At 40.8% G+C, this 18,408-nt stretch overlaps 1 protein-coding gene across 5 annotated transcripts in view; it reads right to left on the bottom strand.

Moving 5' to 3' along the window:
* Positions 1-18,408, bottom strand: part of RDH10 (retinol dehydrogenase 10) — a 33,539-nt gene that overhangs the window by 13,389 nt on the left and 1,742 nt on the right. For all 5 annotated transcript variants that reach the window (XR_010410640.1, XR_010410638.1, XM_064588200.1 and 2 more), the window contains exon 2: positions 17,232-17,467. Coding sequence is in view for 3 of the 5 variants with exons in the window: in XM_064588200.1 (XP_064444270.1) it covers positions 17,232-17,467 (236 nt within the window). In the remaining 2 variants the exon portion in view is untranslated. The remainder of the gene's footprint in view (positions 1-17,231; positions 17,468-18,408) is intronic.

Consider the following 18,408-nt stretch of genomic DNA (forward strand, 5'->3'; position numbering starts at 1 on the left):
CTTTCCTCACTCCCTGCCCTCCCTCCAATTAGTTTGGAGGAACATTTAAGCTACTGGTTTTGTATTTAAAGGAAAAAAGAAACAAAGAGAAGGGAAACAAAAGAATCCAAATATGGCTTAGTGACCAAAATCTTCTCCAGTTGTGGGCTGTAAACATTTTTCCAGGAAATATGCTTCACTTTGAGTAACTAAGTAAAGTGTGACACAGTTTTGTTTTAATATAAAGCTTTCTTTAGAGAGGGAGAGTTAAAAAAAAAAAAAAAAAGGCAGTGGCAGGGCAGTGTCTAGTTTAAAATGTGATTTCTTTGCCTAATAAGGGACAAACACAGCTTTCTGTATAAATGAAATCCAACGTGTCACTGCATTTTCTACATCCTAAGACAAAGGCCTATATTCTTTGTTTAGGAAGTGCGCCGATCATAGGTCTAATACTACAATTACAACAACGGCTACCCATGTTGAGCACAACAAACAAGGTTCAGGAAACTAGGAGCTGAAAAAAGCCATCCAAGGCCAGGGTCAGCCTGGGAACGCAGACTCATTGTCTTCTAAGGCTGGGGTCAAACACTCAGCTCCTACTGTGTGCCAGGCAAGCCTGGGATAAGAGCATTCACATTAGGACATTCGGGTTTCTTTTTAAACTTGGGTTTTCAGGGCTCACCCTGGAGCCGGATCCACGTGACTGAGCACGAAGGCTGTTAATCATTTCCTTTGCTGCCTGAATGCAGGCGAGCAATTACTGCTCGCGCCGTATCTCCACAACCCCAAGTCCTGCCTTATGTCTGGGGCACATTACCAAATAAACTTTGATCAACACTCATTCTATCCCTTACTTTACAGGAAAAATGCTATAAATAGGTGGCTAGAAAAGCATCACATTTTCAGGAATTTTCCCAAGAAACCTGACTAGTTTTCTTTTCTAATTACTCTTGCCCTCAACAGTCTGGTAGATGACATCTGAGATACAGCATATTCCGTCCCTGACACAGTTTGACAGCACAAAGAAATCTGGCACTTTGCAATGAATTATTAATGCGCACAAATATTGCAGCATGTACGAGATGGGGACCAGCAAAAGGTGAAGTGCTAGTTGCCATGACACCAGTCAGTTCAAGCTAAGGTTCATGATCTTTAACTTTGTCTCAAAGAGTCATTAAAAGAACATCAAGGGCAAATCTAAGCGCACACCCAAATGGCTTAAGTAGAAATTCACGCGTGTGCTGCCATCAGTGAATCTGAGAGGGGCAACTCAGATCACTCACCGAACACCTGGACTGCCGTGTTATCTTCACTAGAAGGATGGATTACTTGGATCACAAGTGACCACCTAGTACAATGACCTCTAAAGTACAGAGTTAGTTGGTGCCAGAGGTGGCTGGCAAGGTTAGCTAGATGCTTAACCTAAGCCAGAGAACTGCACTCCATCGCTGTGTCCTTTTGTTCAAATGTCTGTGAAACAGAGGAGGCCTTACAGTTCTTCATCAGGAAAAAATGGCTGACTCTTGATCTAGGGGGGGGTCTCAGAGTCAGCAACCCATATGCACTAATTGGTATGGTCAGTGGGAGAATTTAAAGCTGGAATGGACCTAGGGATCACTTTATCTGCAAAAAGAGAGCACTCGTACTAATGAACTCTGGCTAAAAAGTGTGGAGATAGACCTTTGCACACCCATGAGTAATTTTATCACAAGACTCCCAATACCATAATCGGCCACCAGCTGACTGGGTTGCTATGTGACTAAAAAGAAAAAAAAGAAGGGGGGGGGAGGACATTGAAATGGACCCTGACATTCTTATGAAACATACTTAAGTCTAATGTCGCTATAGCTCCTCAGGGTTCCTCTTCAAAGCCCTGGGCACTTTGAAAGATAATGTAAAGGTCATATTTCTAATATGAACAAGAATTTCTTAAACAGAAGTGTGACTGGACATAGACATGACATGTCCTATCTCGAGAAATCTTTGAAAGTTAGGTTTACGCCAAATTAACTTCCAACAGTTCTAACCCTCTAGATCATTCTTGGTGCTCTTAATGACACACTGGGATGCAGGGCCTGCAGCTGCACTGTCAGGGCAAATTAGCCTAAAGTTAAACAAAAGAGAATGTGAAGAAATGTGGTATCCGGCAAAGTCTGGCTTTGAAATGTTTGAGACTGATGACATTTTAAAGGTGTAGCTAAAACACCCAGAATGTGTTCTCTGTATTTGTAAGCCATTCCAGGTTAATGGACACCAAGGAAAAAGCCAAGTTAATTTCTCGAAGAAGGAAAAGGCCCCATACCGTACTTTTGTGTGTTCATGTAACTGTCTTATGGTCAATTCCAGAAAAGGCATCTTTTAAAAAGAATCCTTTTAAAATGTTTAATTCTCATTTGAACACCCAAGAAACAGGAGACTTTTGTTTCTAAGGAGGGCCATAAATCATATTATGATGGGAAAAGGATTAATACCATCAGCACATGTATAATAGTTTTCTGATGTGTAAGTATTTTCAGAATCTCCAAATAAGAGCAGTATATAAACAATCTGAGAAAAAAGAAACCCAAAAACGACAATCAAGACTCCACTGAACAAAGAACATCTAACTGGACATCCTTATAGTACCCCTCCAAGTAATTCAATAATTCTACTTGGTGTTTTGCTCCTTCTGCCTCTGTTGCTACCAGAGTAACTTATCTTTATCAGAATCACAAAGGAACGTACTGTTTATTTACAAGGCTAAAATGACATCTGGTGGCACTCTTCTCTGAACACTCAAGTCACTGCTCCTGGAAAACTGTGATTCAGTAGTACACACTATTGAAGGCTCTGTGCAAATAGAGGGAACGGTGTTAAAAAGGCGAATAGGATAGGGGCACCTGGGTGGCTCAGTCATTAAGCATCTGCCTTCGGCTCAGGTCATGATTCCAGGGTCCTGGGATTGAGCCCCACATCGGGCTCCCTGCTCAGCGGGAAGCCTGCTTCTCCCTCCCCCACTCCCCCTGCTTGTGTTCCCTCTCTCGCTGTCTCTCTCTGTCAAATAAATAAATAAAATCTTAAAAAAAAAAAAAAGACAAATAGGATAAATCATTAGCGTGTTTAAAGATGGAAAAATGGTGACATACCCCCAAGCTAACCTGGGAAAGGAACATATGGCTAGATAAATCCTCTTAATTCTGTAGATCTAAAGGCTATCTGCTTAGTAAACATACTGACCACCAAACTAAGAAATTTCACTTTGACCACAGAATGTGATAGTTGAAATTTTTCACTAAAAAATTATCTTTAATTAGGAAGTAAAAACTAAATCTATACTTGCTAGCAATGTACTGACTTTAAATCTTTTAGTTGCATTTGACAGCACAAATTCTGAAATTCATGTAACTGAATGACAGCTTTTTTTCCCTCTTTCCTAGTTGGGTGTGTTTGTGGAGACAGAAAAGTCTCCCGACAAACTGTGCAACACAGCCCCAAGACAGTGAAGCCTGGAACTACTCTCTCAGACTTCACAAAATCTCCTATCAGATTGACACATACCGCTCTGTCTTTAGCCAAGAGGAGAGACTACAGAGTATGTCCTAACTATTGAATTCTTACCAATGTGACATCTACCATACTTTTATTATTTTGAGGCTACAGGGATTAGTGTAATACTTGAAGGCATCAGCAGTTAATGCTTAACACACATGCACTGGTATACTCCTACAGTTCCCCTACAACCAAGAAGCTAATAAAAGAGCTAGGCTTTTCAAAGGAACACCTAGATGATGACTCCATTAATTATCAGCAAAAATAAATGCTTCATTAACTTGCCTTCCCACTGCTAATGCATGGGATGAATCTAGCCCAACGCAGCCACTCAGACATCGACATTCCCTTGCATTTTAGGGTTTGCTAAGCAGAAATACCAGAAAGGAGGTGACTGAAAACTCAATCTGTCTGGAAAGGATACTGGTCTTTGGAGTCCAAAAACCACATGGTCCCAGCTGCCAATCAACTAACCATCCTTGTTACTTGACCTCTTTGAATCTTGATTTTAACTCATTTGTGAGACAAAAAGAGGAGGTTCTCCAAGGTTTCTTTGTTCAAAGATGTTATGACGACTTACGTCCAATAATTCTTTCTTCGATTCCTACCACGCATTGGAAATACAAGTTGTAACACTGAGGTGTACCTTGCATAAGACTCTCGTAAATGACTCAGCAAGGTATCAGGTCCATTAGTGCAGAGGCCAGCAGCTGGTGAACAGTAAAAATCTGTTCATTAAACATTTATATGATGTCATGACTCTGCCTTTTAAAATAAATTAACTTGAATTCATGCCTCTTACATATTAACGAAGTTACACATTCTCTGCAAAATAATCATTTTTCTGTGTTTTAGAGTTCATGGAAGTTCAGGATGTTAAAAGAAACTGAATGCTGAACACAGTTTCTGAAGTGCTGTTTTCCTGGACCCTCCCCCTGGCTGAGCCCTAGATCATCAAAGGAGTGTTCCATGATCTTCTTCAAGCTCAGGCCCCTTTCCCTATTTAATAACGCTTTATAGAATAATGAAAATAACCCACAAAATTGCAGCCAAATAGTCTGCTAAACATGTTGTCATTAATCCCTTTGCTTTGCCCCAAACTCAAATCACATCCCAGAAACTGTAATAAAGACAGATCTTCCAAAGGGCAGAGGCTCCGGTTCTGCTCTAGTGACTAGTAACCACTTCCATGAGGCATAAACACTGCACACAAGCTCAGCCACTGCTCAGGCCATCTGAAGGGGCAGGACTCCTTTGTCCCTTCTCCCCCATTCCAACAGCATAGCCCAACAGTGTCCTCAAGATCACCTTCCATCATCCTTTGTATTTTGTATGTCTGAACAGTTTAAATTCTCCCTCACTTCCTAGTTTGCTTACTGTGGAGTCTTTAAAAAAATTATAAGATTGCGGGGCACCTGGGTGGCTCAGTCGGTTAAGTGTCTGCCTTTGGCTTAGGTCATGATCCCCGGGTCCTGGGATCGAGTCCTGCATCGGGCTTCTTGCTCAGCGGGGAGCCTGCTTCTCTCCCTCTGCCTGCCGCTCCCCCTGTTCGTGCTCACTCTCTGTCTCTCTCTGACAAATAAATAACATCTTAAAAAAAAATAAAAATTAAAATCTTTACCTAAATGAAAGGTAAAATAATCAAGAGGTCACTCCTGAAAACTTATTTGATTCTTAAGCTTGCACGGTAGCAACACAGAATTTACTCATTATATATGAGAGTCTGAGGGGTACCTATATTGTATTAGGCACTGTTAAAGAGAAAACTTTGTGAACCTCTGAAAGAACATGCACAGTAGCAAATCAAGTTCCATGCAGTCCAGTGATGATTTTTTCTAAGCTTTGGTTCTCATAGCATAATGACATTTTTCTAGGTTCGGAAGGCATCCTGGGCTTTAAAAAAAACCTCACAACTTAAATTTGGGCTCAAAAGCCTATTAGTTTTGGTTTATATGTCCATACCTTCGAACTACCACTCCACTACTAAATTAAGAAATATCTTCAAGGACAGTAATTGCAGATCCAGCAACTGGTCTGGCATATTCTAGCTTCCTCATGGGAGAACAGTACTAAAGTGGAATAGAAGACAGCAGTAATCACTTGTCAATCACAATTCTGGCTAAACCACCTAAGACATTACTAAATTGTGAAAACTAAAAAGGAAGACTTCCCCTTAGGTATCGCAAGTGTATGAGACACCATGCCCTCTGTTATCCAATACTGGAAGCCAACGATACGCCAGGGGCCAGGAGTGGAGGAAGGGGGTATACACAACAGGCAAGGTGGTAACTTACTCCCTGGGTGGGAAGAATGTAGCTCTTCACTGCAGGGTCTTGACTTTGTTTCATGATGTTTATGGCTTTGGAAACTCCACCCTGGGGACAGCCACCAAGGGGAATAGTGAGCAAGATAGCACCTGCACTCTTCCTTTTAGATACCAGACCGGAATCCAAAAAAAAAAAAAAAAACCCTAGACTAGGATTGGAACACAGAGTGTGTGGTCTGGCATTTTTCTTGTCTATGAGATTCCTAAAGGGCTGATTAGCTCAGGAAAGAAAAACAAAAAGGCAGCAGGAAGAAGAATATTGAGAAAGTGGAAAGGAAAATGCATATTCAAGACCAGTTCCTCTTCAAACTCTGATGTGCCAAAGAATCACCTGGGATCTGGAATCAACTAGATTCTGATCCAGTAGGTCTGGGAGGGGGCCTGAGGGTCTGCTTTTCTAACGTGTAGCTTGCCTGGTGATGCTGTTGATGCCGCTGCCCTGGCCCACAGGCTGAGCACAAGGTTCTAGGGTGGGCTGGGGACTCTGTCTACTTGAAACCTTAAGTGGCCTCACATCAATTTCTCCTAGAAACTCAGCAAAACGGCAAGATTTCACTACCCTCTAGCCTACCCGTGTTCTCTGAACCAGCATATTAGAGGTTGGGAAGCCCCACTCTCCACACCCTTTCCCCAACAATGTTTATAAGCTAAGGGCTGGTTCAAACCAACGTCAAGCTCACCCAGAATCTTCTATGGACAACTATGAGAGTTTACGGACAGATTCTCTGTATATTTGCATTGGATCCATTTTTAGCACTAGCAAGCCCCTCTGCTGTGGTTTGAATGCTTGTGTCTCCAAAATTCATGTTGAAATCTAATGCTCATTGTGATGGGTTAGAAGGTGGGGCCTTAGGGACCCCTCAGGAATGGGACCAGTGTCCTTCTAATAGAGTCCCCAGAGAGGCCTCTCACCCCTTCTGCCGTGTGAGGTTTTAGCAGACAGTGGTCTACCAACCAAGTGGGTCCTCACCAGACTTGGAATCTGCTGGCACCCTCATCTTCTTGGACTTCCAACCTCCAGAATAGTGAGACATACATTCCTGTTGTCTGTAACACAGCCAGTGTCCAGCATTCTGTTCTAGCAGTGCAGATGGACTAAATGGACTAAGACACCCCAGAGCCATTAGAACAACCTCACAGATGCAGATCGAGGAGGCTTCAATGTCCTCTCCCCACATCCATAGAGGCTTTGAAGGCTCAGCTTTCAAGACAGGGCTTTCAGCCTTAGCCTTTACCTGTTCCGTTTTTCTCATTTACTTTCTGAAGCTTTCATGCTTTGGTAAGCCTGCGAGGAAATCATGCGTAGGAAAAACTTAGCCCTTTACAAATCAGATGCTTGGGCCATTAAGTTTGGACGCCATCAACTGGGCAAAAGTGCATCATTTTGAAAATCCATAATTAGTATTTCCAAAGGAAAAACTTATGGAGTTATCTGGAATTCTAATCCCATAAGATTATTATGTAACAGAATAAAGGTTTTATACATTCTAGGAGATAAGCTTTTACAAAAAAATAACAACAGCAAAAAACAAAAAACTAAAGCCATCCTGTTACTGACATTTTGGTAACAAGTATTTATAGAACTTTGTGCAGCCAATCCTTGTTGAAGTGCCCTGTTTATTCGCTTTTTGTGTCCAGCTTGTCAGTGTTGACATGTGAACTAGGAAAAGCAAGGAAGCTAAGTGACCAAGGATATCCTACAGTCTTCTCAATTAAGTAACCACCTCAGATGTGAACCATGGAAAATTACAGAAAAAGCATGGAAAAACACATGAATTGGCCTGTAGTAATAAAATTCTAATGTGGTATTGGCTCTTTAGTCTAGAATTTTACATTCTTGTCTAATTTATGGAGCAAACTTTCTGGTGGTATTAAGCTAGGTGTTCATTAGTCATTGCTAAATGAACTATGCTAGTAAAAAAAAAAAAAAAATCAACATTTGAAGGTGGATTCTTTCATTATACCAAAGAGCAAAAGCATAAGTGACTCATAGGAAAATCTACTAGGAGCTTTGAACATGTAACCCAGGTGAGTATTTGTAGAGATTCTAAACTACAGTCCTAGGATAAGGGACTGGGTCCTAGCTTCTTTCCCCAGGGGTGACCTTAGGCAATTCCTATAACCTCTCTCGTTTGTTTCCTCATCCATAAAAATGGGGATAATGGCTTTACTTAATTCAGAGTTGCTTTGAGGCTCAAATGAGAGAAGAGTGTTTATGAAAGGGTCTGTAAAATTTAAGTGCTATATAAAAGTACGGTAAATGCACTCCAGGCTCATTAAGCATATATTTATAGGCTCTTTTGGTTATAAGTGCTATCTATTTTTGGTTATATTGTTTCTTCAAGTTTCTGCAATACCTGGTTCTTCTTTTGTATGGCTCCCAGGCCTCCCTGCCCTCCAGGCAGTGCCAGACTACGCTTCCGGCAGAAACCCACTACCTGACCACCAGAAGAAGCCTCAAAACCATAGTGCTGAGCAGCTGCTTCGGCTGCCCAACCCCTTTCATCCAGAATCCTAGCCGATGCTGGGAAACAACGCTTTCCAGTAACACCTCTTCTCTAATCCTTTCCTTTAGTCCTCTTTTACTAGGAGCAGGCAACAACAGTTTTAAAATATAAATTATAACGCTCAACAGAGAAGAGTCCAGCAGACATAAAAATACTAAAAGCACAGAACTATTTTAAGGTAATTTATTATACCTGATGTTTCTTTTTCCCAAGAGACTGTAGAACTATCCCATTTTTAAAAATCCTTGAGAAATCAGTAGGGGGCAGTATGTTAAGTGCAATTTGCAGGTGGGAAAATTCAGGCTTTGAATTTTAAGTTTCACTTGTCCTCAAAATACCCATGTGCTTACATAAGTTACACCACAAATATTTTCCCACTTACACTGATTTGGGAAGTGTTATTTTGAGCCCCATTGTTTAGAATAACACTAAGAAGCTGAACCTTGTTAATATTTAAAAATTCCAGTACTAAGCTATTTGAAAGAAAGGCAAGAAACTCGTATTTTACGCAAGCAGCAAATGAGAAACACCACGGTTTCCCCAAACCAAAACCAAAACCAAAAAAACCACACACAACAAAATACAACCTTTACAATGTTAACACAGTTGCCATCTTTTCACACATAACTTTGTGTGATCTTTGAGTTTCACAGACCAAGTAATGTTTTGTTTCCAAATGTGAATTCATTGTAAGTGGCTTGTCAGTTGCGCTAATTTGACAGCACTCAAGGTTGCGGCAGTAATTGCCCTCACTTGTTAAATATTCTAGCAGCATTTGCTGCAGTGTTGAAAGTTTTATGATCATTATGAGAGGATATTCAATTTTTCCCCGTGGTTCACTTAATTTTAGTTTCAGAGCATTTAGGAAAATGGTCCCTGACAGGTGTGAACTTGAGTTTTAAGAGAATTGACAAATAAAGTAAAAAGAAAAAGGAATTCAAGAATGGGCCATGTTGGGTAAAATCAAGTAAACGATGTTAGCATTGCTCGTGTTGAAAGGCATACCCTCCAGTGCTGGGATGGCGTAAGCCTGCAAACCCAGGCGGACGGGGACTGACTGGCTGGCCAAAAGTGTCAGGGTAATCGTGATTAAATCCCAAGGCCATGCTCTGACAACCTTTACTCTGCACAATGGTATCTTAACAGTGTTAGGTCACAACACAGGGAAGTTCCCTAAGGCTGCCCTACCACAAGGACTGGCTGTATGCTCTACCTGTCCACCCAGTATTTTCAAAGAAAGAATTACAAGATTCCATTCTCTGGGTTATTTTCCCATTACGTTTACAAGAGGTCGCAGCCTAAAAGGAATTTTTTAGGTCAGTTAATAGAAACTATAAGAAAGGGTTAGTTCTGTGAATAGCTAACTCCTATAGTAAATTCTGAGATAAAAAAATCACTAATTAAACCAAGAGAGATTAACACATTTTAATCGGATCCCCAGAATTCCGGGCTCAAAACATCGGATTTAACTCATTCAGTTGATACAGGGAGTAGTTCCTTATTTCTTAAGGACTATCAGAGTTTGTCATACTCCAAAGATTAGCTACAAAAGGCCCTTTATCTTGGGAAAATTACTGCTTGTGAGTGCAGGAGGAAATAAGATACAAATCCACCCTGCCAGGACACCCCCTAGTGGAAATTCAGCATAGTACAATTTGGGGTTCCAAAAACATCCTGGGTATTTAGGACTTAAACAGTGGCTCAAATTGGCTTTTTCCAGTCTGTTGGCTATAACTGCACCATAGTAACGAGGCTTTTATTCACTGAGCATTCTAAAACAAGCAAACAAACATGTCATCTACACATCTATCCATATAGGCCGGTATCTGGATTAAATGGAGGCAAACTGGCTATTTATCATAAATGAATGAGGCTTAATTTTAGTTTCTGTTTCAGAAAGTTCAGATGAGTCTGCTATTAATATTCCTTAACTGAAGGAACTTAAAAAAAAGGGGTTTCCTACTTTATTTTTTTTAATTTAAATTTTAGCTAGTGAACATACAAGGCATTTCCTACTTCAAAAAATTATTCTAAGTCCCAAATGAGGTTATTAAACTTCTTGAAAATAATTTTATTCAAGTTAACTAGAGTCAATTCACTAGAATTTGCCAAAGATCTTAAAAATCTGAAAAATGGTTAGGGTAAAAACAAATTTAAGGGCAGAGAATAAATCGGGAGAATGTGAACAGTTCAGTATTTGGCCATGGGGCTTGTAGCTCTTCTCTAGGCCCCGGTCACCCAATCCTGCAATAAATGGCTGAGGACCCCACCTGGGGAACACTCCTCCATTCAGCCTTTCTGAAAAAACTATTCAATCAGTGTTAGCACAGGTTAAAGAATGCTTTCACTTTGACGTGTCCTATAGATTAATTTCTACTATGCTACCTACAGATAATGGATAAAGTCCTAGATGTAGAAATAACAAGGGAGAAAAGAACAAACACCAACTTCGCTTCTAGGAATCGAGATAAATAGCACACAATCAAACAAGAGTGGGCCATTCCCCGAACTGGGACTTTTAAACTTTTAAACTACTCTACAAGGACCGCCCCTTTAATCCATAAAGATACCATTAAGTCAACATGAAAGTATTTTGAATATTTTCTCCCTCTCCCAGAAGTAGTGATACATGTTTAAAATATTCAACTTCTTTTGTCTCCCAGTAAGACAGGTCTCAGGTGGCAGAACAGCCGAGTGCACAGGGCTCCATCAGGGCACAGTGAGGTGTCCAGCCCACCCGGAGTTTAGGGTTGACCAGGAGATATAATAGGCGATGAATTTGGAAGGCAGGTGGAAATCAGCTTTAGAAGATCTAAGCTGCCATGCTAATGAGCTTGGACTTCATGCTGTGAACAATATGGCTACCCAAAGGTTTGGAGTAGGTTCTTAGCATAATCCTTAAGCACGCATGTAATAAATTCGAGTCTGCTTAGATAACCATAGGTTGAAGAGCAAAAGCTGGGAACGGGGAAAGAAGTTCAGAGAACTTTCTTTCCAAAGTCCAGGCAAGAGGTGATGGAAGCACAGGGGAGGACACAGGACTGGGAAGGAGGGGATCAAGTACATGGTAGCAACACAACAGTCAGGACCCATGGATGTGGGTAGGATGGAGAATTAAAGATACTGCTGATGTTCCCAAGCCTGGTCCTGGCCATACCAGGGGATTCAAGAAGGGGCAAAAAGTTCTGAAACTTGTTGATTCTAGGGAATGAGTGAAACAGCCAAGATAGTTGTGTGAACTTGGGAACTATCTCAGAAATCAGACGAAGCCACTGAAATCAACAAATTACCCCGCTAGGGGTACACAGTGAGAAGAGGTTTGAGCATGTAGTACTAGTCATTCCATCTCAGAAGCAGGGAGGCCGAGAGGACTGGGAAGACAGAAGAGAAGCAGGAGAAAGTGGGCTTATCATGGAAACTAAAGGCTGGAGTTTCAGAGATGGTTAACAGGATCACATTCTGTAGCAAGATGAAGCTGCATACTGGGTTTGGCAGTGAGGGGGGCACTGCTATTTCTTCATATGATCTTGGTTACTTAGCAATATTTTCTAAACAACTGAGATAACCGGACACAAGTTCAAACACACATCAAAGATGTTGCAAAGATTTTTATAGGATGGTGCCCTGCTCATACCAGTTACGTAAAGTGACATTTTATCATGTCATAGATGTTGATTTCTAGTAGCAATAGAAGCAATTTGGGCCTACCATGTAACCTACCAAATTTAGAAACTCGATGTTTAAGGGGCAGGTGATCTTATTTTGTGTTAGGAAACAAGGCTATGAAAAGACCCTGTCAGGGATACAGTCCCAAGTATCCGAGTAGTTGCTACCTGAGAGATGTTTTTAAATGGTACCACAAGAATTAATAAGATAAAGCATGCTTACTCCATGTCAATTTACAGTTCAGTTCAAGACCTAGAAAGTCTTCCTGAAGCTTGATTATTATGCACATGATATTTATTTAACAACAGAAGCCAGTTCTAGTGTAGACTTAAAAACTGGCCGTGAATTCCAACTTTTTAGTAGCTATCCTAAGATAGGAAAATAATACTTCATAAAGTATATGGTATAACAGTTCTTAATATTATGGTTTGAAGGAGGAAGTACTGGCCAAGTAGTTTTATAGGAATACCTAATGATTTTTTTTTTTTTTTAAGATTCGAAATCTAAGAGGCCTCGAACAAAACTAGGTTTCTCTAACCAGAGAACAATACAGCATTTGAGATTAGAACCCAGTAAATCACACAGGAACTTAAACATTAATGATTAGGGACCATTCATGAGATCTTAGGTACCATAGCACTAATGTCTTTAAGTGCTACATTACTCAGATCTAGCTGGTGGGCTTTTACTTTTCCTGGATGGATTTTAACTAAAGAGACTTTAGACATTTGGATATAGATAAATGCCTAATTCAGTAATTAGTATTTTAAAACTGTGAAACCTTTTAAGTTAAGTGGTCTATTAATTAACTACCAATTATCTTGTCTGACTACCATATCAATAGAAGTAAATTACCGACTAGCTATTTGACAGATTTAGCCCTTTACCGTGCAAAATTTCTTCAGAACATAAAAGGCCTGGAGTTAAATGCTTTGGCTTCCCCCCTTTGGTTAATCAGGGATCAATCTGCTGCTCACGTATAAAGGCCAAATGCAGCTCTTTGGTCAAAAAGGATCTACAGATAAACTCTGTCTTGTAAAAGTAGCAAGGTAAGATTCTTAAAAAATAACAAGCAAAGCAATATTCATGTTTTGGGGAAAATACAGGCTTGCAATTCCTGTATGGAGGCCAACTTGCCACATTTCAAAGGAGACGAGCAAGGTATTTTCAAGCTTTTGTATCACACAGAGCCACAGAGAGCGCCTAAGTGAATGGGTGCTATGATTATGCCAACATTAAAGTGCATTGCATTGCATACATTCTTCTTGGTCTTGTGCTAACCCTGACGTGAATGTTGCACAACAGATTATACTAACTGGAGCCTACCCCAAACCTATCACTTCTTGACTGGTGACCAAGAGAAGGCTCCTAGGAGAGCTGCTGGTGATAGAGGAATCCTGGAAGGTGGAAGCATCACAGCAGACTGGAGGGCTGTGTAGAACAATGCTGAGCACAGCCAAAACTTTCAATGTGCAGGGAAAGAAATCGTATGAGGTTAAGAATCAAGGAGGGAATTGCAGTGGGAATCCTCTCCTTGAGGCCCAGCCATTGGGATGTATGAATGGTTGCCATACATTCGATTTGAGCTTGATTCCAACTGGGTTATCAACACCAGCCTTCTCAAAGTCGCTAGCCTCGCATCAATGAGCAGAGTTAATACACTACAGTAAATGTGAGCACGCGGGTGGGGCAGGGAGAATGGAAAAATTGTGTAGCAAAACAAAAGGAGATACAAACCATTATGAATGTGAGCCAGCCCCATTTTGAGATCTCCTCAGTCTTGCACGGCATTGAGTTAGTTCACCATAAGGCTTACCTTTTGATATTTCAGAAGACAGGCTTCTGTGAGCATCCTGAGTAGGTGATCTTCTGAATCTTTAAGCAGAAGTCTAGCCTATTGAACACTCGTTTATTGACTGTTCATTGAGTCTTAGGAGTGGAGTTCTATTCCAAGCAGGGGAAAACAAATAGGAAGAATAGAACAAACTGCCTTCAGACAGCTTGCCATCTATTTTGGAATTTCAGGGCACAATGCATAAAAAAAATTATACCAAAGAGCACATACTATGCCACAGAGGGTGAGAATGAACAGATGCTGCAAGAGATTAATGGCAAGAAGAGAGAAAGCTTTAGACAAGCCATTTAACTGCAGCTTCATCAGAAAACAAGGGATGCAACAAAATTAACTCTAAGGATCCTTGTAGCTCTAATATGCAACAATGCCAGACAAGGGCTGGAGTGGGGAGGGAAGACTGTATTAGGAAATGTGCTAGGCCTTAAAAGGTACAGGAGTGGAGGAAGAGGGTCTTGAAGGCAAAGGCAGTAGTAGAAGGGTTTGGAAGTAGGAGCGCCCTCAGCTTTTCAGTGGAAGTCCACATGGTTTTCTATGTCATTGCACAGGACTTTAACGCTGAGTCAGGATCAACATACCATTCAGTATTTTATGAAAACAGAGAGCAACTGCTACTTACAAGTCTGGCTCAAGACTACCCATTCAAATGACTAAATGACTCTTTGCTCAGCTGATCTACTTTTTAAATAAAATGTATGGGGCAACTTCTTCTTCCCACCCAGATACAGTAAAAAGACACACTGGTTATTTTCTTTGGAAGGAAAACAGCACATGCTAATGTATCTTTAGACAGTTGTTGCAGACATTTTTGCCTAAGAGGACTACTGGAAGGGAAGATGAATTCAGGTAGCTCTTACATCATTTAACACCCCCCCCAACCACCAAATCGCTGTAAAAATTATAGTAAGTCTTCTTCTAAATTTTAGTTGCTAGAACTCAATTTCTTTTTTTTCTTTTTTTTTTTTTATTCATGAGAGACAGAGCGAGAGAGAAAGGCAGAGGGAGAAGCAGGCTCCCAAGGAGCAGGGAGCCCGATGCGGGACTCGATCCCAGGACCCTGAGATCATGACCTGAGCCGAAGGCAGACGCTTAACCATCTGAGCCAACCAGGCGCCCTTTAGTTGCTAGAACTCAATTTCTTAAAGGGTTTGTCAGGCTCGGCAAGAAGTCAGAAATTCCAACTCTAAAATGAATTTTCTGACTCAATATTGAAAATAAATTCTTCAGTTTAGATGCTTAGGGGAAAAACAGCTGGAGAATTCAGGAGCCTCCCATATTTTAATATGAAGTGACGTCATTACTGTCAAGGCTTCCAAGAACTCCCTAAATTGTGTAGTTAAGCAACATCTCAAAGCAAAGTAAGGACTCTGGGAAGGTGGTATGTTCCTGCTTAGTATATAGATTCAATTCCACAATAATTTTTCTATTGGAGATTTGATTCAATTTTCTCCTTAGGTTTTAGAAAGTAGTCTAATGTTAAGATACAGTTTATCAACTGATGTGCATTTTCAAAGCCAAAGCTATGGATTTTCTGTGCTTAACACACTCTCAATTAGCTCTCATTTTACAGAATGTCTAGTGAAGAGAGGCTGCTTTCCTCTTAAGTCTTTAACTGCAGATGATTGTATGAGTTTCTTTAAAAGTGTGGTTACATTTGAAATTTTATAATTCAGCAAAATAATCATGCAGAAAAAGTAGACAAGATGGCTAAACTTTAGAGCATCGTTTATATTTCAGAAACCAAGGGTCATCTCAAAGATTATTGGAAAAAAAACAGTCCTGGTGTTGGTGGTCCGCAACTAGCCTGCCAATGGCTGTATATCTATTTAAAGATGACAGGTTGACTAAAATCAACTGGAGTTTCTAAGGCAGCTTCATCCTTACCATTCCACTATGAAAACTCCAAGTCCATCTGCAATTCACATATGTCTTATTTCAAATGGTGGTTGTTTTACTCAGAATTAAAAATACATAAGATTCTTGATAAACCATATTGCCAAGTTTATTCATTTGTACCGGCCTTTACTCACCTGATCCACCCCCTTGCCACTTGCTCTTATGGACCCCATGGCAGCAAGGACTTCTATTCAGTTCCCCACCCCCACTGCACACAACACACACACACACACACACACACTCTTTCTCTCTCTCACACACCTATGCACACGCCCACATGCACAAGCACACTTAAATGCCCCCAAACTGTATTTGGTAATCACCTTACTCATTTAAAACATCCATATGAGTTAGCTCATATCACTTGTGTGTTCATTTCTAGAGGTTTGGAAATGAATTAAATAAAGCTCATGTTTTAAAATAAAACATTAAGCTTCTTTCAGGATCAGAGAAATGGTTTGATGTTCAAGGAACAACATTTGAGTAAGTACTTCTAAAGCCAGATTAAGTTTTTAAGCAGTTGCTAAAAAATTAATGAGGTTTAATGTGACCTATTTAGAAGAAACAGTTCTTTGTTGTGTTCCATTAGAAGGCTAATCCGCCTATGGAAAATACAAAAACGAAAATCCTATCTCCTTACCCTTTCTTTATTGGCTCTTACCTATCTACAACAGTAAAGGGGAATTACTGTGGAGGAAGAAGAGAATAAAGAAGGTCAACAGGGTAGTTATAGGGGAGAACTTCACAGCTACCATTATTGGAGTTTAGCTGAAAAATTGGGGTCCCCAGAGCAAGAAGGCCCTCCTTCCCTCTCATCCTTAGATGTTGTAGTAGCTCTGATGGTTAGAAGCTGATGTGGTTTAAGTCCCTGGTTCCCCAAGTCTCACAGTCCTCCTGCCCCTTATATAGTGACTCTGTGGTCCTATCAGGGTGACCTCTGTTCTCCTAAGAGAGGCATCTTGTAAGCTGAGAAAATTCTGAGATGTACTCCATCAGGACAATGCCACAGACCCTGTGGATGGTCAGTGGATGTTAAGTGACTGCCAGGGTGGCCTGACCACTCCCAATGGACCACAAATGCTGATCTCAGAATCTCTGGCACTTTCTAAAATGTGGCTGAGCAGTAATTTGGAAGCCTAAACTCTGACTTCAGGAATTCATAAGAACAAGCAAGGTTTTACAAACTCAACGGAAAGTAAAATAAACAAGCCCAGGGTTTTATGCTCCCTCTTGTTATTTGTATGGCAATCTTTCAAAACTAGTTCAAAATGTTCAGTCCTTTACCCTCTTCAGAAAGACTGCATGGACAGGGCAGAAAATAATTATTTGACAGTAACTGGCCATACAGTGTAATTTACCACGAGGAAGTAACAAATGAGAAGGAGGCTGTCTCTCAGGCTGGTACTGAAGTCGGGCTCCTTCCCAACCTTCTCACTGAGGAGGGCCTAGTAATAAAAACAAGGATGTTTATATTTACCCAGAAGTGTGCGTGGCAATTGACCATCATGGTTCTCTCAATGAGCTCATCGGGACATTCCAGAAGGTGATGCCCAGAGACCACGCCGGCATTATTGACCAGGACTGAGACCTCGCCGACCTCCTTGCGGACTCTTTCCGCCGTTAGGTAGACATTTTCCCTCTTTCCCACATCACAGGTGTAGGTAAAAACCTGCAAGTTACAGTGGGGCAGAATTTCTTCCTCACCATTCCCAGCTGTCCTCAGAAGTCCAGATGAAGGGGAAAAAAAATGGAACAGAGAAGGGGGTGGGGGGTGCAAAATGTGAGTCACATGGCAATCAGTAGGACAAAGATCACACAAAACAAAAATACTACAGTGAGCTTCACATTTCTAACACCCTGAGGCTTGCCAATGACTGAACTTACAGCTGCCTTCCTCCCCCAAAAGTCTTTGGGAATTATAGCAATTTACTAGATAACTTTGCTTAGGGGAAAATCATGTAATTGTGACAAGCCCCATACAAGTCAGACCTCATGGGATCAGCTTCCTGGAGCTAAAGACACCTGGAAAGAACTGATCTCAGCCCAGAGAGTAACAACCCCCCCTCGCCCCAAACACAAACACTACACACTCCTCTCTTTTGAGGAATAGTGGCCAGAACCGGCTTTCACTCTTAGTACCAGCACCCTCAAAATGGAAACTCTCCTTAAGGCTCACAAATCAAAACTGTAGTTGACAATCTGAAGTCATCCAAAGCCAAGAAATGAACCTAAAGTTTCTCATGAAAGAATGGAGATCACTGGTTTGTTCTAACTGGAATAGCTGAGCTCTCCTAAGAAGCACCTCACATAAATCAAACTTAAAGGTAAATATGCAATTTTACCACATAAGATCTCAATTTAAAAACCAAAATTCTCTTTCCTGGTTTTTGAATACCTTTCTCTCTTAGGTTTTGGAAGGGAGCACAAAAATCTGTATTTGCTACCCCTCCATACCACTGTTGAAAATGTCACATTTTTGACCTTTGATTTTCTGACCTAAAAGGCAGGTGCCAATAGTTTTGGTGAAAAATGATCGATACAGGGCAGGGGTGGTGTCCCAAGTTAATCTTCTCAGTATAGTTCATATGTTTTCTCTGGAAATGAAAAATTTTATCAAAGAGTAAGAGCCATTATCAAATTTCTTAGACCAATAT

This window comes from Mirounga angustirostris, unplaced genomic scaffold (assembly GCF_029215605.1).
Source record: "Mirounga angustirostris isolate CCGP_5_RB_7025 unplaced genomic scaffold, mMirAng1.0.hap1 SCAF_4, whole genome shotgun sequence".
Classification (NCBI taxonomy): domain Eukaryota; kingdom Metazoa; phylum Chordata; class Mammalia; order Carnivora; family Phocidae; genus Mirounga; species Mirounga angustirostris.